A 27,117-nucleotide genomic window follows, 5' to 3' on the forward strand; every position below is an offset into this window, starting at 1 on the left:
GAAGATTTGAAAAGGTTACTAGGAGGCAGCTGCATTCATTTAAGTGAAGGTCATATCTGGCAAACACTTTTGGCGTTTGGATTTGGCCTCATGTGGCCTGCCGTAGGGACGTGGAACAAACTCGGGCTCCTGAGCGTCACCTATCTAAAGCAGAAGAACAGTCCATATCAGTCTTATTCCTGGCATCCTGAGCTGACCATTTCAGTGTAAACCTTTGTTGCACATTAAATAAAAGTTGCTGGGTTATTTTCTATCTCATATCCTCTGTCTTTTGACATCTCAAGACAGACAGCAGTTTAGGGGGTACACGTGGTGGAAGGGTGTTGAAAATAAGCTGTACAGAAATGTGAAGGTAGTCTGAGCCTAATGCCATTGTTACCATCTGAAAGTTGCTAGGAGGAAAGTTAGATCTGCTAGTTAATATTCACTAGATAATTTTTTTAACTTTGGATCTTAGCTATTCATCTAATATTCAGTATGTCTTTCTGTTTCTTAAATTCACATCCTTAATGAGGAAAGCTGCTAGACTAAAGGGGATTTGGAGAACATCAGTGATACTGCAGAACAGTTGTGACAGCCGAGAGATAGGAAAAGATAGGTTGAATCAATGTGTAAAACAAAGGGGGAGAAGAGATAACAAAGAAAAGAAAGAACTTGATGTCTCCTTTTTCAAAGCTCATTTATTTGCTCTTTTTCTTGTTGTAAACAAAAAGTGAAAAGTCAATCGTCTATCCATGAAAAAAAACAAGGAATTATTGTGTGATTAATAGCTGGTACTGATGTTAGGAGATGCCCAATTATGCATCAGTGTTTGCCTCATTATGTAGAGAAGTATCATCGTAGCAGATTAGTCTGCGAACAGAGAATGATTTCCTTTTTTTGATAATTAATTTTCATGCTTCAGAATATGTAACCCAAACAGCAGTGTAGTTCTTTCACTATAACACTTCCGTACACCCAATTTTGGAAGCAAACTGTTGGTTTCAAATGATAAAAAAAAAAGATTGCCTAACCTAATCACAAAAACATTGCTCAGGCAGATTGCTTCTTTGCCAGTAGGTTGTCAGAGAATTTCCGTGAACTGCAGCTTTCTGAAAACCTCTTTTCTGCAATTTTAAGTCTATCATTCTTTCACTGTACTGCATGACATAGCAATGACCCAAAAGTTTATACTAAGAATGCATCTAACTTTTGCAAATGAACAAAAGAGTGAAACACACTCAATTCTGAGAACTACAGTTCTAACTTAGTAAAGGCAGAGGCTTATTAAGATCATGTCAAAGTATCAGAACAAGGGATGTATTTCTATACTAGACAAAGTTAAAGGAGAAAAAACTCTTGGAATAGCAACTAAAAAAAAAAGTGTTTGGATGATGGAATGCAGCAGTCAAGAGAAGTAACTGGATACCAGGTTCAACAAACAGAAGAAATAAGTATAACTTCTTGAACTTATAATTGCCTGCACTCCAGCCATTAAGGTGTTTCCTCTAGTGGTGGGTGCTATGTTGTAGGAAATAAAATGAAGGATATTTAAAAGCTTATGGCTAAATAGTTAGTTCTAGCATTTGAACTACTAGAAGTGTAAGGTCTCTCTCAATAGGTTAGGGAACACTTGCTGAGTATCCTCATGTTGTGTCCTGTTATAGCATGTAGAACTTAAGTAAATGCATTATTTTATAGTAAAGATTTGGTGCTTCAGACTCCAGTCTGTATGTCAGAGAGGGCTTTTTTTAAAATACACATATTGATATAAAGTTGGAAGAGTCCAAACTCTCTTCTGTATTTTGAAATCTCAGTTTCAAAGCGTATTTCAAAGAGTTTTCTAGTTTACAAGAACCAACCTACGTGTGTGGTGTGCCACTGGATGGGTGTCCAGGATTCTTTCAGATTCCAGGGTTAGTCACACTGAACTCAAGAGATTGTCATTTGTCAAGTATAAGAATTTATTAGAGCTAAGCGGCTCTGCACATATGATGGACGCTGGACAACACTAAACAATTAACACCAGACAATCTACAAGTATAACAAAGCTAAAAAGTATAGTAAAGCTACAAATATAACAACTAAAAATAGACATACATATTAGAGCTCTATGGTTGAGCCGTGGATGCACAATATAATGACCATTCTCACCCTTTCCTTGTCCTTATGGGCCACCCCTCCGGTATAGTTTTCCCTGGATAGGTCTCACCATGCGCAAGCTGTGCTGAGATGATCCAGGTTCTCCCTAGCAGCTGGCATCTGGGGCATCCCCGCTGATGGGTGGGTTGTCAGGTCCGCAGGCCAGCTGACAGTGAGACCAAGTTCACACAGAGGTATGTGGCTTACTTTCTTTTATCCTTACCAGGCTTCGTTCATTATCCAATCGATCAATGCCAGACCGCAGTTACGCAGTAAAACAGATGGCTTCAGTTGATAACAGTACGTATACCAGCAGACAACAATACGGATGCTCAACAGATAACAATATGCATATTCAACAGATAATCCAGTGCAAAATTGCACAGTACCTAGATGCTTATGGTGCGAGTCTGTGGTTTCACTTCCCCTTTGCTGACTAGGTTTGCTCAGCAATCATGGGGTCATTGGAGGGCTACAGCAACTCCACAATGTGGTGACGGGCTGTGGTGCACCGGGGCTTCCTTAACCCTTGGGGAGCATCCCAGAGCAACCCTTCCTCTATGGGCTGCACCATCCCGAGTCCCACGCTTGCCTGTGCAGCACCTATCAACATGATAGGAAAAAGCACCCATGGAATTCTTGAGGAAAAGGACTAAGTGAAAGCTGAGTTTAGTACCTAAAGATTTGACCTTTAGTGATTATTACACAGAATGGACAAGAATAACAGAAGTGTACAGAAGCGTAGTTAGGCTGAAGGTTATTGATATATTCTATTAGGAGAAAGCCATATTCCAGTATCCTTAGGTAAATAGAACCTCTTTTTGTGACTAATTGTAATGACCAGTAGAATTACTGTGGGTAGTAAAACAGTGTTCAGTGTAGGAAACTGCCAGAATCAGATGCTACTTTAAAAGGAAATTACATGTGCTGTATGACTTCTAGTTACCCCCTTCCTGAGGGCTAGTGTTACTGTGCTTTGCAAATATAAGGTCAATGCAATAGTGTTTCACCAGTTCTGTGCTATGATCTGTCCTTGGCATTTGAGGGGTTAAAAAGAGCAGTGGAAGAGAAAACAATTCTCTGAAGACAGCACCTACTGTAGAATTCAGTGATATATTTTGGAGGAAGAACTAAAAATATGTCAAAGATAGTTTCAGGCAAAACAGAGAAAATGTCAGTTTAATGACAGGTCTCAAAATCTGCAAGTCTGTTTGCACTGTTATAAATATGTTAAAAAAAAAGTCTTGCTTGATAGATTATTGTGAAGTATCATTTACAATTTTTTGCAATTAATGATGCCATGATGCAGTAATGTTACCCTGAAAACAACAGTAATTTATTGATCTCGAGGAAAATTACACTTTCCTGGATTCACTTCAAAAACTACCTTCTTCTAATTGGCCTTGCAACCTGGAGGAATCTTTGCAATGTGCTTTCCTTGGGGACAAGTCACTGTATAAATACCTATGTAATAAACAGACCTGTTAAAAATAATCAAAGTTTAATGCAGCAAGGTCATCCTCTTGACAGGTCTATACTGTATAATTGTGCCCAGAGAATGATCTCTAAGGCAGCTGTACATTTCTTTGCTAACTTATGATACACACCATGGTTTCCTTGATAACTTACACTGCTTCCCCTTATTCTTTTCTGAGTTGTAGCCAAAGTTACCTTTGTTGCATACAATGGTGTAAGAAAGTCCTAAAGCAAGTGCAGCCATCCATGGGAAAATCCTTCTCATAAAAAAAAAAATTGTCTGTAAAAAAGCTTATGCAACCTCTTCTGCCGTCCTTTTCCTGGGCAGAGTGGGAAGAGCATCTCTGAGCAAAGGAAAAAGGCCACATTTTAGCCCAACAAACATAATGTTATTTTAAGCCCTTCACAGCTCATGTGGATCATGTTAGAGTCAGGACTATGTGGCAAACATGTGGCAAGACCGTATTGGGAACAAATTATTACAGGTTCAGTTAGACTTTACTCCATGAGCAGCGCTGCTGACACCAGTGAAGTTATTCTAGGGATTGAAATGTTCTGCAACGTGCCATTCAATGTGGAGAATTATAACAGCCTGTAGCAACATGAGTTGTAAGATTTCTTTTCACCCTTAATTTTGGGTGAAAGCCCATATAGCTAAAAGGAGGAGAAGCAGAGAGAAATGTAAGTCTCATTTCCTGGTTGTATGCTAAAAACTCTCCTGTTCAGTCATTAATCGGGCTCAGTTTCTTGCTCACATTCTATTTCAGGCAATTATTATATTTACCTTTCAGCAAAAATAATTTTCTCCTAATTTATTTTTCACTTCTCATTTAGGATTGTTTTGCTATGCATTTTTAACCAATGTCCTCATCCAGCTTAAGGTGGCTGCATTTTATAGCATGTCATTTCTCTAGTGAACAAAATTATTCCTCTATATATTATAGCTAGCAAACCATTTTGGATACAGCCAGAGGAACAGAGCTATCAAAAGAATGTATTTCCTCACTCTCTTTTTTTTCCCAAAGTTTTTTACATAGGAAATACAGTACTGGGGAAACATTCAGAAATAGGTACATGCACATGTATAAAGAAGAAGATCATAGGCTTTCCTCAGGCAGTTTGAAAACCCTTTTCTGAACATGGACACTAAAGGGATGTGAACAGCCATAATATGTGAAAGACAATTGCTTTAAAATTAGATGCAAATAGTAAGTCTCTTTATTCTAAATATTTCAGTTTAAAAAGTTCTTTCTTTTGGGGGATATATTTAATTGTCAGTCATGGCTACAAAACACATAATACTGCCAATCAGGCCAAGAAGCAGAGGTGGATACGAGTTTTAGAAATGTGTTTATTTTTTGTATTAAGCAGATAACATTAATTAATAAGGTGCCAGTGCTTAAAAAAATTTAGGGTATGGTGTACATTGGGCATTGATTAATTCCTAGGAGTGCTTAACTAGATATGCCAAATAGGATTTTCATAATTTTAGTATTTTGGAGGCTTTCAGGCCATAAGTAACCATTTGATCATTTCGTCTCTGGGTAGAAGGTAGCTTTACTTTGCCTTGGTACTGAAGGGAGTAGTGAATACTCGCATGACCTCAGGTCTGGCTGGCTGATTTGGCGGCAAATAGTAAAAACCCCTTTCTCAGAGCTGGGCTGATGGCAAAGGCAGCAAATGGAGGAGTTTGTTCTCAGCTGCGGAAAAGATTTTGGTTGTCATGCTAGCACATCACTGAAAGTATCTTAATTAACTGAACACTGTATTGGCAAAGAGGTCCTATAAACTTCTGTGTTGGCTGCAGAACTGTTTTAATAACAGTCACAAATAGATGAACTGAGGAAAGTGGAACAGAGAGATACCAGAATCTCTATGTGTCTCTACTGATTTAACTAAAACATTTGAAACTCTTGTCTGAGAACATGTCAGCAAATCCGGCTAGTCTCACAGATTCTGCAGTCTCAGTCACTGCTTTCATGAGCATTTGAAAGCCCATACGCTACAAAACAGATCTGCTCAGAGAAGTTTATCTTAAGTCTATCATGAATGAAATCAAGCTAAGCTATGTATTCATCTACTCTGTTCAGCCTCCTGCTCTCAGTAATGCTGACCTTTTGAGGCTGTGACAAAGGAGTGCACATCTACTGTGGAGTTCAACAGACTGAGGCTCTTTAACAGACTATACTTGAAATTCAGCATCAAAATGAAGGTGCTATCTGGAAGTTCATATTCATTGATGTGCAACTGGTAAATGAAACTGTTGCACATTCAGGATCTTCTCAACAGCTATCATACAAGGACTTTGGCTCATTATTAATATCAAAAAAGAGGCTGCATTTTAGCTTGCCCCGAGCCAGCTAACCCAAACATCACAGCTAACAGGACAAGTTTCCAAGTGATTAACACTAGTGTCTGTCTAAATAGCAACATTTCGAGATCAGCAGTAACTATGTGGCATTTCCCAAGTGACCTTGTTCTTAGGCCATCTGAAAAACTGTATTTGGAAAGAATGGATTATTCAGTGCTGAACTGAGATTGCCAAGCGTCAAGCAGTTGTAATTTTGCAGTCATTTGTCAGTCTAAGTCAGACTTATTGTATCCAACAATTTTCACAATATCTGACTGCTTCTGGCATTTGCTTCGTAGCCTGGCATGGCTATGGATCAGATGCTGAAGTCAATCTGGCAGAAACTTCCCCATTCTCCCTCAAGAGTTATTCAGTCAGGACCAATTAGGAGTAAAAACTTTGGATCTGGATATCTGGAGAAAGGATGCTATCGCAGTCTTCTAGGTGAAAAGTGAAGCTTTGGAAGATAACCAAAAGATTTGGCAACCAAATACTGGGAAACCATTGGAAATGTCAGCTAGCTAGAATAGGTGACCAACTACAAGAAGGTGCTACTTCCATCTTTGAGAAAGATAAACAGTAATCCAGTAACTGTAGACTGGCCAGCCTCAGCTTACTGTTTGAAAGAATCATGAAGCATATCCTCTTGTTGGATGGGGGTTAGCCATTTCCAAATATGCGAAGGATAAGAACATAATATGAAATGGTCAACACACATTTACTAACTGTAAATCATGTTTGAACAGTCTGATTGTACTTTTGGGCAGAAATTGGAGGTGCTACAGAAGTGAGGAGCGTAAGCTGAGTCACAGGCTCAGGAGATATGCTTAACAAAAGGCTTTTTTTCCTTTGTATTTGTCTTCCTCTTTCATGGTCCACGCTGCTGTCAAGCAAGTCAGGAAGATCAGCTACAGCTTTCACAAAATCTTTTAACTCTGCCTTAATGGTTCCTCAATAAACTGGGAACATTGCTTGTCATATAGCACATAACACACGTGTTGCCAGGGGGTGCCAGTATGATGAAACATTCCCTGTATGCACCCAAACAGGAAGAATTACAATTCTATTTTTTATTACTACTGTTTTTCCTGACAAAGGCAGAACCTTGCTTTCAAATTTACTTCTGGGTACCAAATTAAATAATGGGTTAATCTGCTTGAGCAGATCTTTACTAGCTCCAGGCAATTGTGTCTCTGCTATTCTTTTATAAAAACTTCTCCAGACTTTATACAGAGAGACCCACAAAAAGGAATTACAATGGAAAATTTGTTTATAGACCATCACTAGAGGAGACATAGTGCTGCTCTTTATTATCACTTGTCATACCAGTGACAGCCTATAAACTTCCTGCCCCTGCAGGACTCTTTATTTGTCACCACCTGTGCCAACTCTTGCTCTGGCAGATACCTGGCTTGTATCCAATATATGATTTATAAGTTCATTTGATCAGCACTGTGAAGAAAATAATGATATATTTTCTTTTTAAATTACAAATTAGACATTACTCCCCATAACTAGTGACAAGAGCTTTGGCTTCTTTACATCCAGAGTGCACCATTTAGAGCTCACTATAGAATTTAAATACTAGCTTCTCTCTCATGCCTAACTGTGAAAATGAAATTTATGTAATACTACAGCATATAAATGAAACCATTCTACCTTCTTGTTTTATTGTCATGACAAGCTTGCTTGAACTGATCCTTTCATAATAAATGGGCTGAATGTGTTGTCTCCTGGAGATTTAAAGGCCATTTTACTCGGCTTTGCTTTCTATTTTGCCCACCACATTATAATTTCTTTTACAGAATTTCTTCAGAATTATAGTTTGCTCTGATATTGATCGATGCATGTTTACTTGAGCACTTGAGTTTACTTGCTTCTAAATGTATATGTGTAATATATAGGTTGTCTTTAGGAGACGCTGGCTCTGGAGATGTTATTAGCAACATAATAATTGGGGACTGTAATAAAATATAATTGTACTCTAGGAAACAAGAAGTAGATTTGTTTTTCTCTTCTTTTCTGTGAAGTACATGTATGACGTTCTGGGTGAAGCAGCAATTTATTTTGACATCTTGGGAAAAGGCAAGGTTAAAAAGTCTAAATTTGTTATTAATGACGAACACCTTCTAGATCTTGTGTTAATCAAAATTATTCCCACACTGAGAATTCTCAGTTCTTGTCCAGTCTGTTTTAAGCGATACTTGAGCTGTAAAACTTCCAGGTATCATCTTTGTCAGAATATCCATATCTTAATGACTACTGGCTCTAACCTGTTTGTAAAGTAGCTAGTCTTTAAGGCTGACTACTGACTGCAGCTCCTGTAGAAATGCTATTATAAGACATTACCGTTTCCTTTAAAGAGTCTCACCCAAGGTAATGCCAGTACATTCAGTACTGTGAGTGGCTTTAATGAGCAGCTCACCATGAAGGATCTGTTTTTAATACTTATATAAATAGTAAAAAATACTACAGTTTTCTTTTACAGGTACTACTGTTCTCCTCCCTCTGGCTGTTACTCTGTGTTTCTTTATGCTGTCAGAGATTGGTAAGAGTAGAAACAGACAGTGTCCCAAGACATCGGAAGGGAAAATACAGTATGAGAACATTTATGTATTGATTTAAGTTAACAAAAGATTATTGTTTATGGATCCCAAAGGTTTTTTCCTTCAATTCTAAGATATTTTTAATCTCAAAACCATATTGCAGTTGGTTGTTGAAGTTAACTACTTCGTGATGCTTTTGTAATTACTGAGAATTTTTCCCAAATAATTTTCCAAGCTTTCTTCTTGGCCAAATCTCAACACTAAAGACATGATAGATATTGTTACTGGCATCTGTTTGACTGTGTCATAATTTATTGTTAGACTATTACTAATATGTGGCTGTCAACAAATCTAGATATTGTAAATAGACCTGGTGTTTTTATGTCAGCAGTCTAACTAAGCTCTATAAATATTAACTCTTCCTACTTTTGTTTTCTTCCTAATTATTTCCAGGTATAAATATAAATGCAGGTGTATTTAGAATTTTGTGTGAACAAAACACGTGCAAAATTTTTTGCATACTTCTGCTGTTTTGTGAGTTGTTCTTTGAACCACAAGGAGACAATGAACTGATTCAATAATGGGACTAACTGAGCAGGTAAAAATAGTTTGGGGAGATGTGATTTTGGCATCAGAAGATAAACTGGGTGTTTTAATGCAGTTCTTCATGAATCAAACAACATGCAGTCTCAAATGTGTGAAGAGAGTGAGAGGGAAGAAGACAGTAGTAGAGAACTCTTGTTTGTTCTACAGAATCACAGCTATTATTCATACCAAAAAAATTAAAATATCTAAAATTTGAGAGATCTTATAGCCTGAGTTTGCAAGGAACCTGAAGCAATGGAGGAACAGAAGGAACTATCATTCATTTCATGGAGTTCAAGCTCATATACAAGTGGTGACAATCAAATTATGTTATTCAGCTCTTTTGTTATTTAGAAATTGATATAAGTACAAAAGGAAATATCATAATATGGCAGTGTACATTGTCTCTCTCTGAAGTGTTTCCATGGAGAGATGGGTGTTCAGCTTTCAGAATTTGAGCTTGCTGATACATGTGAAAGGAATGAAATGAAGTCCTTTGTACGAGGCCAAATTTTATTGAATTTGTTTAGTCCAAGACCAGTGATAACAAGCAAACCGCATGAAAAGAGGGCATTTGTATTTGTTCTTTTAAACATCAGTGGCTATATTCAAACTATCTACTGCGGGTGCCTTTAGTTGGCCATTGTGATATCTATCTAGTAAAAGTCTGGTTCAGGCATGTCTTGAGTTTCTGCAGAGGTAGCGGAGAGCCTACCCACTCCATGAACAACTTAGAAGGTCTCAGTGAGGTTCCTGCTCTCCATTGGAGAGATTAGGAACTTTCTTGGTAGCTGTCTTCTCTCTCATTAAAGAGGGAAACTGCTTAAAGCCAACTAACAGGAAATTGTAAAGCAATCATATCGGTAGGTAGCCCAAATTCAGAGCTGCATCATAGGGTCCTCTAATCAGCCAGAGTCTCACCGGTCAAGCCATGTCTGAGGGTAGGCAAGTAAAGATGAAAGATCTGCACTGTAGCCAAGTTGTTAAGTATTTACTCACACAGAGAACTGTGTTCAGGAAGAGTAATCTGAGTTCACTGCTCCTGCTGTCCCATAGGAAGGGAATATGTTTTTATTACTTGTCTGTACAGCATGCATCAATGTGGTCTGGCTCTTAACGGGGGATTCCTACTATACAGTGCAAACAAACTTAAGGCTTGTGGGTGGAAGAGATCAGATGGGAAAGGGTTAGGTAACCTTAGAGTACTACAGGAAATTTCCACAGCATATCAGGACTACAGAAGCCATGGTACCAAACATATTTGATTTGATTTACTTTGGAAATGTGTAAATATCCCATCACTTTGAAACTGCTTCATTTTTCATAGCCATAAGATGATACAATTTAGAACACGGAAAAAAAACAGACTGACAGTCCTAACAGACTTTTTCATATTGGCTGCAAGGCATGTTTGTATCTTTGTTTTTAAGGTCTAATTCCCTTCTCCTATATTCCTGTGCTGTGGGAATAGCCTTAATAGGTCTCATGAAAACAGAAAAAACAGTTCAATAAATATATATTTTAGACAGTCTTGCATGTGGGCACAAAGTGTTCTAAGACTTGATTTACCCTCAATTCAGTCATGATACTGAATTGTAGCTGCTACCTAAAATGAGTCAAGGTGGCACACAGCCCTTGTCCTGTAAGTATGGCTGATCATACAAAAATCATTGTTCAAAGACACGGTTCATCTATTCTCATTGTGACTGTTGGGGGATTGTGTTAATTTTTAGTGGGTATATAGCAGACAAAGTGGCAAAGGGGATGAAAAAAGGGATACCTCTTTCTTTATTTCAGAATGAAAATCTAGATATTCTACAATCAAGTGTAGAGTAGGAGAAACACAAAAACACCTGATGTTTATCTAATGTCATTGCTTATTTTTTTGTCTCAGATTTGGCCTTTCTCACATTCCCCATTTTCTCAGTCACTCCAGAAGACCAGTTCTCCACACTTTTGTTTACTACTTGATCTTCCAGCTACTAATGTGGCCACAAACCACTGCCCTGACTCAGTAGCTCTCCAAAGAGTTCAGTTTCTCCCTTCTAAAATGCCAGTCTGTTCTGTAATCCTTGCAAGCCTGTGTTCCCAGGTTGCTGGCCTCGCTACTTCCTCTTCAGTGTCAGCACACCTCAGGATCCTTTAGTTCAGAGAAGTACCCATGTAGTCGTCTCCCAATAAGTCCGCACGGTTTATTTCTACCCCTGTAGGTTTGCCAACAAAACGCCAATAGTTCAATGTTTCTTCTACTTCCTAATCTACAGAGAGATTTGGAAAGTCTTGTGTGTTGATCAATTAGGAAGGAAAGGAGCAGAGACAAGAGAGAGCATGTGCAGGGAGCTCTATTTCAGTGGAGCTTAATTTTATTTTAACACAAAATCCTGTATCCTCTTTTCTTGCCAAATAAAGGTACCAAATTTTTTGAAAGTAATGAATCTGACAAGCTGATGTGTTATATCAAAGGCAAAAAATTAATATTTGTGCTGTAGATGTATTCAGGAAGAGGTGAAACTGGAGGGGATTTTTTTTTTCATTCCTATTGTTTGTTTTTAGTCAGAAAACAGTGGTTCCCAAATGTGCTCTTTTCTGATGCAGACAGAGCCAGGTAATGGAGATAAGAGAATCTATCAACTGCTCTACATTTGCGGCTTAATTTTATTAGGAAGTCAGCTGTCCATTTGCTTCAAGCTGGTATCCAACTATTAAGATCTCTCTTCATGTCTATTTCCCTTCCCTTACCTAAAAACAATCTAATCATGCTAGTTTAATGGTTACTTTTAAAGAATTGTTTTCTGTGCATTTTCCTTCATAATTAGTTGATATAGGAAGCCCACTTGGAAAGGACACTGTTCATAAAACCATATGCCAGAATGTTCATCTGGCCTTGGGCTACAGGACCAGAGGATGGATGAATATCCTGCAGTTGTTTTGGCCATGATTATATCATGGATGGCTGGTTGCCAGTGACAACTGCAGTAAAAGATCTCGAGTGTCAGTGTCTTCCTGTGTGTATTAAAACAGAGCATTTGCACTTTATGAACCATCTCAGACAGGATTTGTGGCAGATACTGGAGGACTTGAAGTGACAAAAGTGGATTAACCGCTTGCAGGTTGCACACCAACCTGTCCTGATGTTGGCTCCTACAGGCCTGGCACCACTGACACTTTTTTGCCCTTCTTTCTAGAACATTTAAAAGAGAAGCTGGAGGAGTACATGGTCCGTTTTGCCAAAGTGAGGATTGTGCGTACCAAGAAACGAGAAGGGCTCATTCGGACCAGACTGCTAGGAGCCTCGCTGGCTAGAGGAGAAGTCTTGACATTTCTGGATTCCCATTGTGAAGTCAACGTGAATTGGCTGCCTCCCTTGCTTAGTAAGTGTATGAGCATTCATCAGCCATTAAAATTAGAGCATACAGCATAGCTTCAGCCATCAAAGCCATGTTCTGCAATGAGCAGGACACACGCTGCATACAGTGGGCCTGGAACAACTTTGCGATCCCAAGCACAGAGATCTGCAGACCTTCATAGACACTGCTGAGTATCACTGACATAATTTTGCTCTTATATATGCTGGTTACTTAATAACTGAAGAGTCAGTGTAGAGAGAACACAGAGTAATCTGAGCATCTGAATTTTGTGGTTCTTGTGACTCAGGAACTAGTAAAATTTTGAAGTATCACTTTGGCCTATTTTAGGTTTTGGAATTAAGTTTTATTTTATTACAGCATGCCACTAAATCTAGGATTATGCAATGACCATACTATACACCTGCAAGCTTTTGTTATGCAGGTATTGTACGCTTTCCTACTCTTCTACATTCCATTAAATCAGCTTTTGCTGTAAATGTATCCAAGACCTCTTAGTTAAATCCAATAACAACTGCATTCACAATAGGAAGCTCAAAAAGAATGATTTGCTATTGACTGCTTTGCTGTATTCCAGCTACATCCAGCAAAGCTCCATTAGTCAACAGAATGGAAAGAATCAGTTGTTGTAGTCTAAGATTTCACTCAGGAAACAATATCCCCTTTTCTACACACCTGACTACATGCAAAGTGTATGTGCTTTGCAAAGCAAGTGCTTTTTTTGGTAGCAAAAACAAAATTTCAGAAGTTGCTATTACAGAAATTTGTATTACTTAAAAGAGTATGTTGTAAGTACATGGCAGGGTAGAGTCCCCCTTGTTAACAGTCATCGTTTCTTGAAATTTGTTGCTAGGACATTTTTGGCAGCACAACATGCTGATAAGGCATCTGCAACCAAGAAAAAGTGCTGTTTTTCTGAACTGAGCACCTCGAGATACAAGAACAATAACTGTTTTTCCTTTAGATTTCCTTCAGATCAGTAACAAGATAATTATAAACTTCCAAACTCGCATCCTTCCTAGCTTCCATATCAAATTACACATACAGTCTATTCCTTTGTTACCATTTATGTAAATCATGTAAAGCCCAAATAGCTGATGCCATAAAGGAACAGAAGGAAATAGGAGTTTCAGCAAGACTTTCACAAGCAGCTCTGACAAGTAGCAGTTAAACACTCCAGATGTACTCTACCCATACAGCCCCCTTTCCTCTGCTTTCTGATTTTGTCCCAAGGTACCTAATATATCTCTCATTATATACATCACCACTAGTGTAAAAAACTCAAGAAAGTTCTCGGTCTTGGCTTCTGACATCTTTTGCTAAGTTACTGCAGATGAGATGTAACCTATTCTATTTTCTTCTATTCTTCTATTTTGCTGACTTAGACATGATAGGAAAACTGCAAGTTGAAAAAACAGTTATTTTTCTTGCCTTCTTTTCTGAAGCAAAGATACATCTAGCTGAGTTTGACCCCATAAAGACTGAGAAATACATGGAATAGTCAGATAAGAATTTGTAATTGCACTTAGGTTGCACTTGGGTATTAAATTGATGATCACAGCCCTCAGCCTCAGGCCACACAACTGGCAAGATCAGACACGTTTAATGAGAGAACAAGACCCAATTCTCCCCAGTTCTCAAGTGCAATGAAATCTTTCTCATTCCATATATAGTAGAAATACCCTTAGCTAGCCAGCCAGAGGGTCTAGAAATTAATCTTGAGGAACACGGAAGCCTGAGATCAATATGCTTCATTTTGAAAGAAAAAATAAAGCATAACATAAAGAAGGACAAACAGAGAATGAACACGCAACTAATATATTTCAGAATGCCCTATGCCCTGTTTTCCTAAAGGGAAGAAAGAACATTTTCAGAACCATTAAGTGGAAAATATTCACTATATTGAAATCTGGCTACTGATAATAGTGAAGTTAATATCTTTTTATCTTTTAGTGTTTATCTCAAGGTCTCTCTTGTGATTCATTCAACATTGCATTTAACTGAATGACAACAGCAGAAACAAAAACAGAGGCTATAGTGGGTATTTATTGCTTTGAAGATGCTCTACTTTACCTCTGATTGTATCTTCCACACATAGTAAGAAGTCCTCAACAAGAGCCCAGTTCAGCCCTGCTCTAGACTGAATGCTTTTAGTCTTCACTGAGCGGGGCAGTGTTTTTCGCTGTTTCAAAATATTTTTTTCAGAATGAGACCTCACAAGTTAGAGGATGGAAAAAAAAAAGTGCCATCACTTAAAGCCAATTCTCAGTTACTTAGGCATCTAACTCATATTTTAAGAATTTACTATCACTTTTTAGACCAAAGAAAGACTGTGTGACTTCAGTACTCATTAGGTATGTAAGTAGCTTTGAGGAGCTGAGCTGTAGGTGTTTTCTGTGGAAAAAAAGTGCTCATTTCTATTAAAGTCCTTTGTTTTGTTTTGTTAAAAACAGGTGCAAAATAGCTTTTCTGTATTTTCTTTAACCTTTATGTATTTTGTTTGTCTAGATTAAATGGATTTCTAAACTTAGATATACCACCCTTAAACTGAGATCTCAGAGAACTTTGCCTGATGTTCACTGAGCAGGCAGCTGTAGTCATGTTGGCAAATACAGCTGTTTGTTATGACTTCTCAATAGTATAAAGTCAGCAGAAGGGAAAATGTGGCTTGAGCTCTAGATGGTGCAGCTGAGAACTCAGCATGGTACAAATTCACAGGCATCATAGGTTTAAGGTTAGAAAATGAAAAGTGAATGAGCTGAAAGATTCAGGCACATCTTTTGCTCTGCTGGTGTTGCCGCAGGAATAGTAAGAGAGGGGAGATGGACAATAGGTCAGTAGTGCCTTAGGTTATGAGAGGTAGGTTTGCCAAAACAGTTTTTTTTCTGACCCTGACTTAAAGTTACATCATGATTAGATTATGCTTAGCAAGTTATCAGCTGCCTGCTAGCTAGAGCTGTCCATTTCCACAAGCGTTATTACTGACACATTACTTGCCAGTGGGGAAGGCTAAGAGCACAAACACAGATACTGATGACAAATCAGATAGTGAAAGATAACATGCTGACCCACTCGAATGTCATCATCTTTGATCATGTTTTATGAGTAGGAAATAAGAATATTTGTAAAGTGGCATCATTGCTCTAACCAGACCAACTTGAAATGAGCAGCTGAAACTAAAGGGGTGCAACTTTCTCAGGAAAACAAAACCTACACTCTTGAGGTAGTAGCTTAGGCAGTATTGAAAATGTCTGTTTATTGCTGCATATATGCGCACAGCTTAAGCTTAAAAGTGCTGAATTCAGAGAAAGATATATTTTGCTAGAAATTTCCAGAAAGAACAGTTGGTAGGGAGGAAACTGAACAACGTTAACTCTTCATCCTAGGCTTCCCCCAACTCTGCAAGTTCTTTACATGTATGATGACACATGTCTGTCCTTCCCTGTAGCTGCAGGATATATACATGGAAATAATGCATGGAAATTTTCACATCAGTAGAAATCTGTGTGAGAATGATGAGAAAAGCTAATGGAAAAGATGTAAAGCATTTCAGCTGTGGCTTGCAGTCTCTTCCATTAACAGCAGATGGGCTAAAGACTGGTAAGTGGCAAAGGCAGCAGTATTTTTGCATCTGCTCTGCTATGATGTCAGTGCTCCTGTGAAATGTAAGCTGGCCGTACAGCCCTTTTGTCTGTTTCCTAAGTTCATACTGGGGTTACATTTAAACCAAAAAAAGTATGTATGCAAAATTCATTATTTCAAGCATACTGAAAGAAGCATCGAGGATCAAAGTTTGATTAGTTTGTCTTTTGGTGTGCACGAGTACATAAAGTAATACCTTGGTTCCTTCAAAAGTCAAGATCTCCATGTGATTCCCCATCAAGTGTAAAACATCTCTGGGGCTTGGGAAGTAAGTTCTGCAGATACATGGAAGAACAGACAGGTAAGCACCATCTTGCACATAAAAATCTTGCAGTGTTGTGGGAAGGGTGCCTCAGATGGAGTTTGGGCATTGCTCTAACGCAGTATTCTCCCTCACTGTCTCTGCATGTGCCTCAGATTTCCAATCCTGCAAGCTATTTAAAGACAGAAACTTTGAAAGATCAAGAGAAGGATGCTAATGTGCTATGAATCTACTTTGACCTACTCCAGCCCAATCAATCCCATTTAGCTTCTCTCCTCCAGTCAATTTAGAGTGAAGTATCAGAGCCAGCTTATTATAAACTCTATAACTATTAGGAGGACTGCCACAGGAAATTATGTAAAAATGACTTTACATAAAGATTACAGATAACACTACACAGTGTACCAGTGAATGTAATTATGTTGGGCAATACTAACAGTAATGCAGCCATTAGGTCTCAAATGAGGTTCCTAGAATTTTGTGAGAGCCTGTGCTTTAAATTTATTTCACTATTAAAGGATTAGAATATAAAAAAACTGCTGAACTTCCAGGTACAGTAATTTCTCACTAGTGGTCTGCTTTGTTCCCCCATTTGGACAGTCTGAACAGGCAGTAAAAATAAACATGAAAACTACCAATGTTTTATTTAAAATAATCATTTTTAAACTGCAGTCCTTCAGAAGCAAGGGAGCAGAATCCGTGACATTAATAATCACAGCACTGTTACCTGCCTGACTATCTAAGTTTTCATTCTACACTCAACCCCCTGATTTTTTGCTATTATCAGGTACCAGTGAATTCTAATCCTTAAAAAAGCTGAATGTTCTCCACCTAGGCCCTAAAAAGTGTTAATTTTTTAAAGAACCAAGGCTACCATTTTGGGAAAAGTTTTATTTTACTTGGAATATTGAGAATTCAAAATATAAAAAGATAATTTTTAAAGGTTCACAGATAGTTTTTGATAACATCTTTTCATGCTATTTCTGCCAAAGCAGCTACAAAGTTTTCCTCTACCTCCTCATTTCAAAACATTATTTTTCTACTTAATTCTTGCAGTTGGAATATCTTCTTTATTTTTATTTCCTTTCTAAGGACCTCTGCAGGACTGAACAATAGTATTCACCAAAGGCAATCACAGGGTCACCCTCCTATTACAACGGAGATAGGGATTTCTAATTTTTATAAAAAGCGAAAGGAAATTCTTCTTTTTTTTTTTTTTTTTTTGAGAAACAAGGCTAAGAATAATACAGTGGGAGCTTCTTTATACCTCAAAGCAAGGAACAAAAAAGGTCATAAAGCCTGTTTTGTTCCTAGTGTTGGAGTTCACCTTGAATTTGTAGCATTTGACCTCAAAGTTGGCGCACCATAGTGCTACAGGAAGAGACTGAATAGTTGCAAAGTCTGAGATTTGCATTTGGGAACACAAATGTCTCTTACAGGATCTTGCCATACACACTCCACGCTGCTGAAGGAATATTTTTATATTTTGCTTGCTGACTTCTTCCATAGCTGACAGATTGGGGACAGCTCAGCATAGCAAAGCGACAGAGATATAGATGACTGGACTCCTGTGGGTCTCACAGGGATATGCCTCCCTTTAAAGAACTGTAATTGCTTCTAATCATTGCCCAACTGCATTAAGTCCACTTTAGATAAAGGCTTGATACAGATTTGAAAAATGAAATGATTTGGGGACCATAGGGAATGAAGCAAGCAATCTTCAAACATCAAAAAACCTGTGGGACTCACTTTGCAGTAATGTGATAGATGGCTTGACTAGACATGCCGTTTCCTATTTTCTACTTTCATTTTTCAGACCAGATTGCACTAAACCACAAAACCATCGTGTGTCCTATGATCGATGTCATTGACCACAATCACTTTGGCTACGAGGCACAGGCGGGGGATGCCATGCGAGGAGCTTTTGACTGGGAAATGTACTACAAAAGAATACCGATTCCACCAGAGCTCCAGAGAGCTGATCCCAGCGACCCCTTTGAGTAAGTAGCAATAAAGGAGAGAGTGAGAACGTGAGGCAGAACATGCAAACAAAATAACTGTAGCAGTTGACCAAGACAGCTTCTGTAGCAGTAAAGAGACAGAACAAATTTGCTTTAGGTGCATATATACTAAAACTAGAAATAGCCTCAGCCAACACCATAATTATTATGTTACTATTTTGTAAGCGGTAGGGGTTTTTTTTAGTTAAGTTAAATATTTTGCTATTGGTATTCTAATAGCTTATTTCTTGCCAGCAGCATCAGATCTGAGCTGATCCTTAATGAACTGGAAAATTGCCAGTATTTTTAGTAAGACACCAGCAAATAATGGGTATGTGATCCAAAAATAGTGCTGCTGATTTCCCCCCCCCACACATTTAAAATGCCACCACATATATGTGTTAAGCAGAAAAGGTCACATCAGCCTAAGAAATAATGTACATAAACTACAGAAGACCTGAGAGCAGTTTTTATATTATCTGAATGACATATTTGCTTTCCATATGCACATGATCAAAATACTACAGCAGTGGACATCAACAGAGAAAATCGTGAAGTGTTGTCAGGTGGGTTTTTGGTGTGACAGTAGCATGCAGCTTATGGAACTCCAATGCCAGCTGAGTTAGTATTTCTCCAATTAAATGACTTTTCTGCTTTATGTATTTATTTAACTGTACTCCACCATTGTAGTTGTTGACAGACATTCTGCTACTGGACACAGTCTTTCGAAATAAGGCCCCCTTATTTGTGAAACATCTGGACCTTCTGATCCATCTGCAACACAAGCAAGGGCACGTCTTATTGTTCATATACCTACAATGCCAGGCAGGTGGCATCTTTGTCCTTCATTGTGGTAGAACTTGGAGCTTTCTTGCATACATCTTATCTCAGGTTTTCCTGATGTACACCCACACCCATTTTCAATCCCTTTGCAATTGTTCACAACCAGTAACTTTACACCAAAATTTGAATCAATGTTTGTAACTTGAGGAATGTATAACTGTCACAGAAGGCTTTGACCCCGCCCTGTGTCAAAATCAGGTACAGGTAGTGCACTAGCACCAACCAGTGAATCATGTGATGAACCTGTAACTGCCTTTGGATCAGTCTGCATTTGTCCCTGAAATTTATCATTTTGGTTCACATGCAGTTTGTCATTGGCAATGCCAAACTTTCTAGAGGCTTCACTGAACCAAGGTATAGCCATATAAAATATATTTTTTCAGTCAAAGCTCGTATGTGAATTCTTGGAGATTGCCCTATCGTTTAGGAAAATTTAACAGTTGTTCCATCCTAGGATAAATGGATCTCATTTAGTCTTTAAAATTAGCTATTTTTCTAAAAGATGTGTGTTGCTGCTATTCAAGATACATTAAATCAACCTCTGTGTCTCCATGGCACGTGTACAAGACACAGATCGAATCAGTGCTCTGATGTATTGTGGGGAATTGTGTTCGTCAGATCATCATGTCAGTCATGCACAGCATCTTGATCCCAGGCTTACTGATCATTCAGCAGAATTTGAGATAAGCTGGGAAATTTTCTTCTAGCCCATTACTAGGGAGCATTGGAGATGTTTGCCTCCTTTGTGGCAAGGATCGCCTTGGCTGTGTCTCTTGTTGACCTGTGTTCCTGCCATGGCAGAGGTCTGGGGCATTGCTTGCATGCTCTCATGTTCCTGTTTCTCTTTCTGTGGTGCAAAACACTCTAGTCTCTGGAAGAGTTAGCCTAACCCAAGCAATTGCCACTTAAACTAATAAGGTAACCTTGTTACTATAATGGACTGTGATATATAGCATGTCAGATTATATGATTTAATAGCCTGTCCAGGCTAAAAGCTCTGTGGAAGTTTAAAGCAGAGGTTTGATATGCTCAAGCATATCAAACAAAGCCTGCTGGGGATGACTCTCTATTTCCTGGCAGCACTTACATAACATCAATTCATGTTATCAAATGTCCTATCAGAAAACAGGCATCAGCATCCATTGTGTTCTCAGCAATTTTTTTTAAATCGGACAGGAAAACATCAACTCGGCTCAAAAAACTATTTAGAAAGTGCAAACTAATAGGATTAATACAGCACTGGTTGATTAGGAGAGGAATGGACTGCACAGCTCCTCAACAGCTTTGTGTAGGTGTAACATTATGATAACAGAGGGAGCGAAAGGTGGGGGAAGACCTAACAACATTGAGTTGCAATGTTGAATAGCAACTCAAGCTAGAAACCTAAATCAATGAGAGAAGTGTTCTGCTGCTTACTAGACACCAAAATTTCCAACACTTCTCTGGGAAAATTAATAGTTTTCTGGTATGCAACCACCCGTTGTTCTCTGTGTTCCTTTCTATAATGGTCTGTTTGCCTTCTGAGGTAGGTTTGTCATCCTCAGACCCCCTTAAAGGGAGAGGAAGGTAGAGAATCGTATAATTCCACTAGAAAAATAGTTTGGCAAATACCGCACTAGCATAGAAATGAGAAGCATTCCTGTAACCTACCTCTGTAACCTTTGAGGAGACATTCTGTACTCAATTTCCCATTTATAAAGTAGGAATAGACTCACTTCACCATCACAAGACTACTTTGGATATGAGTATGGCAAAGGTTGTAGGGCTGAGGTCTCACAGTAATAGGGGCCATTCATGTGTTACGGATGTACATTTACAAAAATTTTGCATGTTCTTAAGGAAGAAAATTAGGTGATCAGTATATTATTCTGTTCCCTTGCATCACCAATTCTCAAGCTTGGGTATGGTGTGACCTTCATGTGGTTAGTCACATGTTAGCCTGGAAGATTGCCTGGCACTTTCAGTTGATCTGCATATCTAAAATCATACTATTGTTATGCGAGCTGTTGTCAGGTTGCTATTTTATTTGAATTAGACATAATTTGCTTTAGAAATACACTTTTTTCTGCAGCTCCTTACTTTCAGTATTCATACATACTTCTAACGGCATGTTGATGCAAAGAAACTCTTTGCTAAGACTGTATTTCAAATCTGACAAGTACAATTTTTTATGATCATTTTCTGAAGTTTAGAAAGTGCTTTGGACAATGATTTCTGTTCTATAGCTCCCAGTGTTTTATAGTCTGTGTCTTTTATGGCTGATTTCTGCCTATAAACATATTCATAAAATCTCTCACAACCAGAAACAATTGTCTATTTTTTTTAAAAAGGCATGAGTACAATCTACTGTTTTGATCTGTGCTGCAGGAATGTTTGATGCAAAGGCATTATTCTGCAGAAAAGCAGTCTCTAACCAGTGTGAGTTTGTATAATTTAAGGGCTTTGATGAGGTATGGTTAGCAGAAGACTGTTAGTGGAGATGATACAGCTTTTACAAACTTCAATCCATCTGTGGCCCCATGAAAATCTCTGGATTTTTTTAATGAAAAATGTTAACACTGACACACACCATTATGAATGAAAATACAAATATTCCGGTATTTCCTCCTCCCTTTAGTGGGTGTTCAGTGTAGAGGTTCTGTACAAGCTGTAGCTTTTCTCTAAAACCTGTTTGAGATGAGAGGGCTATAGTTTAGTTTTCTCTCTCTCTCTGAGTTTAACATGTCAGAATAAAATAAGTAAAACATCAAGGATTAGATCTTCTGCTGGTATAATTTTCATGACCTCACAAGAATCAACACAAGTTGAATCCTAGAAACTAGATGAATTGAGTAGATACAGGTTTTGATACAGAACTTCTCACTTGTATGTTACTAGTGGCTCATGCTCCCAGAAGAGACCAAACTTTGCTCGTCGTGACTCGAGGCTGCACTGCCCAAGTAGGCTTTTTCTGCCTCTGTGGAAGCTCCTATTTCCAATTTTCTTTTACACTTGGAAGTTTGTGTCTAGCATACAAACTTAAAAACATCTCAAATGTAACTGTTTCTAGAGCTGTTAGCCTGCTATTTCCCATAAGTATTAACTTTAAAGTTTGACAGTCTGCCCATATGCTGGAACAGAAGTATACAGTGGGTCACCAAAATTATCAGTAGTTAGAGAACTAAGTAATTTCTGGATGTGACTTTAATATTTCTTTACTTAAAAAACATGGGGGGGCACAAGAAGACAGAGATATGTTACTTAATGCCTTCAGGTGAACTTACGTAAAGCTGTCAATATGCTATTGATATAAGTGACTGGGCTTTCAAAACTATAAAATGTCTGAATAATTTCCAGTGAAGAAAAAGCAGCATCCTTTTAAAAGAAATTATTTCTATTTTTAATTTTTTAATTGCGTATTTTGAAGCCACTCTCTCTAAAACTTTTATCCAGAACTTGACAACTCCTGTAGGTACTAAGAAGCAGAAAACAAACTCCCATCTTTTACTTTTCATCATGTAATGTTAAGAATGGCTCTGCATCAGTCCATTCCATTTCTGCTGGTAATGGGTTATTTTTTAAAGAAGAACAATCCAAAGACTTAATCTAATCCATATCTGTGCTACAGGTGCTTCCAAAAGAAGGGGGAGCAATGACTAAAACCAATGACTAATTCTGTCAGAACCCACCCCGTGCCAAACAGCATCCAAATCTGTATGTGAATGCAAGTTCCATATGTATCTGTTGGCTCAAGTTTACTAATGCTCCTTGCAGTCTGTCCAGTATGTACAGTGAAGGAGGGTCCATTTCCCTCTTACTCTACACTATCAGCCATCGTGATCCTTCTCTTCCTTTCCCCTGCAATGCCCGTTGTTCTTTTTTCACAGCCAGTGATTGACCAACCATAGTATAGCAGCATCTTTGCTTGCCAATATACACCTTCTGACCTTCTGGTTTCTTGTCTATGCAGAATAGTTCTGACTGTCCAGCTGTCTTGGCATAAACACCTCTAAGCCCTGGGAATAAAGAGTTTTTTTCTGGCTTTCACTCTAAAGAAATTAAGCTGCCAATGAAGTACATGCTGGAAGCATGGGAAAATGGGCTAGGAAGAAATGTCAACAAGTCTTCTACTTTGTCCACTTAACCTCCCACCTCTATAGCATTCCCAATAGACTAGCCTGGTTTAAAAAACCTCCAGTGATGCAGAGTCTATAAGCTCCCCAGAGGATTTATTCCAGTGTTTCAGTACTATCCTTTTTCACAGTATCTAACTTGAAACTTTCTTGTCACAGTTTTAACCCGTTTACATTTTGTACTGAATACCATACGCTGGGAGAACAGACAAACGCTTTTAAATACTTCAGGACTGTTGTCAGATCAGTTCACTGTTCAGTTTCAAGTACACTATATTTCAGTGTCTCTTTATAATTCATGTTTTCTAGTTCTCTGGTTATCATCTTTCCATTTAGCACACAATATTGAGAGCAGATACTAAACCATCCAAAGCCTTACCATTGCTTGGTAACATGTCTCAGAGTCTGTGTTCCCACTTATACATCCCAATAGAGCATGTGTTTCTTTCAAAGTAACTTGAAGTTGTTGCTTCATGCCGGGTTTGTGTTCTGGTATAATCTCCAGATCCTCCTCTGTATTACTGATATCCAGCCAGGTGTTCATCATCCTTTTCTTATAATTCAGATTTTTTCCTTTTTGAAGGCAAGCTATTTGTCTTCGTATCAATTTTAAGTGCCATGCACAATAAGGTGATATGTCTTCATTATCCATACTTTCGTGCAATACTTTGTACTTGAGCCTTTTGAATTTTATGACTTTTGCTTTTTTCTTTGCTTCTCCAATTTGCCAGGATTGTGAATTCTGATTAACCCTTCAATTAATTTGCAGCCTTTTCCAATATTGTTATTTGCACATTGAATAGGTACTCTCTCCATCTGAGCTTTGTATAAATGGAAGACTCTATAGCCTCAGCAGGAGAATGTCTGGCCCATGCCAGGCTTCAAGATATGTGATGTCTCCAGCTTTCCAGAAGTACCTCCAGTGTTTCCTTTATTTTCCGTCAAAAATGCAACATATACCACTTTGGTAGCCCTGAAAATTTTGTGTAATACAGCAACCCTGCTTCCTGCAGAGCAGACCTTGATAAAACTACTTCAAGATTTCTGTAAAAATTAGCAAGCCTTGTGAAATTGTCTTAAAACTCAGAGAGCCCCAAACACCAGATGTTTCATGCATAGCAAGTCCTGGGTACAAGGCTTCTTCCATGTGCTCTAGATGGCATCAGGTATACAGCACAAGGGCAGCTGGCTGTTGAAGTTCCTTTTCAGTCTCGAGACCAGGATCTAGGACCTTGTGGGCACATGTTCTAAACTGGTACAGTTATGCAAAACCCCTACTAAATACTGAGTACACTTGCTGTATTGCACACTGCAGGTTATTAATGAAACACTGAACTGAATCAAGTGCAGGACAGTCTCTGCAGATCCCCTCTTAACAATTCCATTTTGATCTTGGATCATAGCTGATCGCTTTTTGGTTATGGTTATCCAGCAGAACAGTCATTATGTCTAGTCCACACTTCTGTAGTTTTTAACCCTGGCAGTTACCTCTGAGTTCTTCTATCTGAGACTTGAATAAGAAAAAGAAAGTTAATGCAAATTTTATTTAAAATATCAGAAAAGATCAATATAGATGAAGAATTCAGAAATAAGAGAGGCATGATCACATTCTGAATTATCCCTAGACGTTATAGCATCTGTTTCCTGTTCATATAAGGATAAGTAGCAAAAATATGGTTATTTTTGCTACAAGATAAGTTTTGTCAAGAGGCAAAGGCAAATGCCTCTAGTGACCTGTGAGTGATAATTATGATAAATAGCCCAAATTTTGCTGGGTTAGTTTATTTATAAAATGCTGTAATTGTCTTTTGAGAGACCAGGAAAGTAGGAGGCTCAAAAGAGTTGACATTTGTTGTTCCATAAGCTGCCAAGGCAGTGTCCTTTGTTAGGCATTGAGATTCCTGTTTCAGCTCTGTTCGTTTTTAAAAATACCTATGTTCACTGTAGAAGAATAGCATATAACTATCTCTTCAAGTGAATAATTTTGACAATCAGCACCTTTGATGTTTTCTGTTGTCAAATTGGTGTCAGTGATATTTTCAGTGTTAGAAAGGAACTGTGGGTATTAAATTGTACAAGTCAGTTTACCCCCTAGAGAGAATAGGGTCTCTGCACGGAAAGAGGAGACCCAGCTCCCTGCTCTCTCCTGGTTCTACAGCAGAAAGTTTAGCTGATTCTGCAGAACTTTCATGGCTTTTTTTGTGCTAGGGCAAATAACTGCTCTGTTTTCCCCTGCGTACAAATGACCTATGGACGTGCGGTGAATTCGGAGCTGAAGAGATGGTGATAAGCCAGCAGCACAGTGGGAGAACAGTAACAATGTTTTTCTGTTTTGAACCATTATGAACGTGCAAAGGACATCACAGGGTACCCAAGGAAAAGGTAAACAGCAGGGAAGAAAGTATTTTGGAGCAGTATTTTCAACCCACTGTCTGGGAACCTCAGAGTAGGGCTTTCTAAGAGACTCACACAAGGCACCAAAGGAAAGCAAACTAAATCCTTACCCCATAGGAAATGCTTTAGATCCCCAAATTGCCTCTTTGGAATAATGTTTTAATGCTTAGCCCATTATGTAATGATTCTTTTCCACAGAAAGACAGAGTTTAAATAGCAGAAGTGTTCAAAGAGAAATTTTTGTTTGCTTCTGACTTGGTAAAAGGGCATTTGGGGAAGAACAAGTCCTTTGTCATAAGTTTCCTGTCTACACAGTTATAGTTACAGTACATATAATTAATTACAGAGTTACAATTAAGTTGATATAGTTGAACCATATGGGCCCTATTATTCCAGTGCTGTTCTCACTTGACCTTAAATCAAGCAGCATAAACAAAACCAATGGTTATAAAAGTCAAATTATATAGGCCTAAATTTACACTTTATCTTATATACTATTGTACTATAGTAGTAGTGCATTCATAGTTCCATTTCTGCTAAATGGGATATTATTATTATTCTACAACAGAGAGATGTTAGGAGACGTGATTCCATTTTTTGTAAATCACAGCATAACGTCACTATTGCAGCCGATTTCAATATTATTTTCTTTAATAATAGTTTATTAGATTCATAGATTTTTAATGCCAAAACAAAACATTGTGACTGTCTTGATGGAACGGGCAATACTTTAAGAACATTCAGGAATCTCTACTGGAAGGTGATAAACACACTTAAAATTTCTGGAGGCATAATACGATTCAAACCTTGTCAAAATATGGATATTAGGATAACTGAGACTATAAACTTTTTATGCAGTTATGTTTATTTTATATTGTATAACAGACTATGGATCGAGCTTTTAAGATACTTGACAGCACATGGTCTAATTTTAGAAAATATGTACTTCTGATCATCTGTTTAGCTTTCTGCCTTTTTACTCTTGTTAGTATTTTGCTGAATAGGAAAGTTTCCTAAGCACAGTGGGCATATTTGACCATAACCTGTAAGAATGTCTGCTGCAAGGAAGGCTGATAGATGGGCCTTAACTGCAGACAGATTTCATCTGTCTCATCTAACGCTTATTAAGAAGTCTAACCTCAGTTAAATTGTATTATACAAACCTTGGATTATGTCAAGGACCACCAAAAAGCTATTTTCTGGAGTAGTTATTGGACTTACATCTCCACCTACTGGCTGATGGGGCAAAGTCTCATTCAAATGTTAGTTTAAATGAAATCCAAGTAGTGTTTTTAATGCTGTATGAAAAGCTTTTACAGGCAAATCATTTACAACCACAATTTTCGGGGGAAGTTTGAACAAAGTGATTTGGCTACTGATTAATGATTAAGCCACTTACTTCAAGCTCGTTGATGTATGCA

At 38.1% G+C, this 27,117-nt stretch overlaps 1 protein-coding gene across 6 annotated transcripts in view; it reads left to right on the forward strand.

The window, feature by feature from the left end:
- Positions 1-27,117, forward strand: part of GALNTL6 (polypeptide N-acetylgalactosaminyltransferase like 6) — a 512,820-nt gene that overhangs the window by 408,037 nt on the left and 77,666 nt on the right. For 5 of the 6 annotated variants that reach the window (XM_064510967.1, XM_064510971.1, XM_064510972.1 and 2 more), the window contains 2 exons: positions 12,264-12,449; positions 18,164-18,347. In XM_064510967.1, the coding sequence (XP_064367037.1) occupies positions 12,264-12,449; positions 18,164-18,347 (370 nt within the window). The remainder of the gene's footprint in view (positions 1-12,263; positions 12,450-18,163; positions 18,348-27,117) is intronic. The other variant, XM_064510969.1, reaches the window with a different exon arrangement.

Source organism: Dromaius novaehollandiae, chromosome 4, assembly GCF_036370855.1.
Source record: "Dromaius novaehollandiae isolate bDroNov1 chromosome 4, bDroNov1.hap1, whole genome shotgun sequence".
NCBI lineage: Eukaryota > Metazoa > Chordata > Aves > Casuariiformes > Dromaiidae > Dromaius > Dromaius novaehollandiae.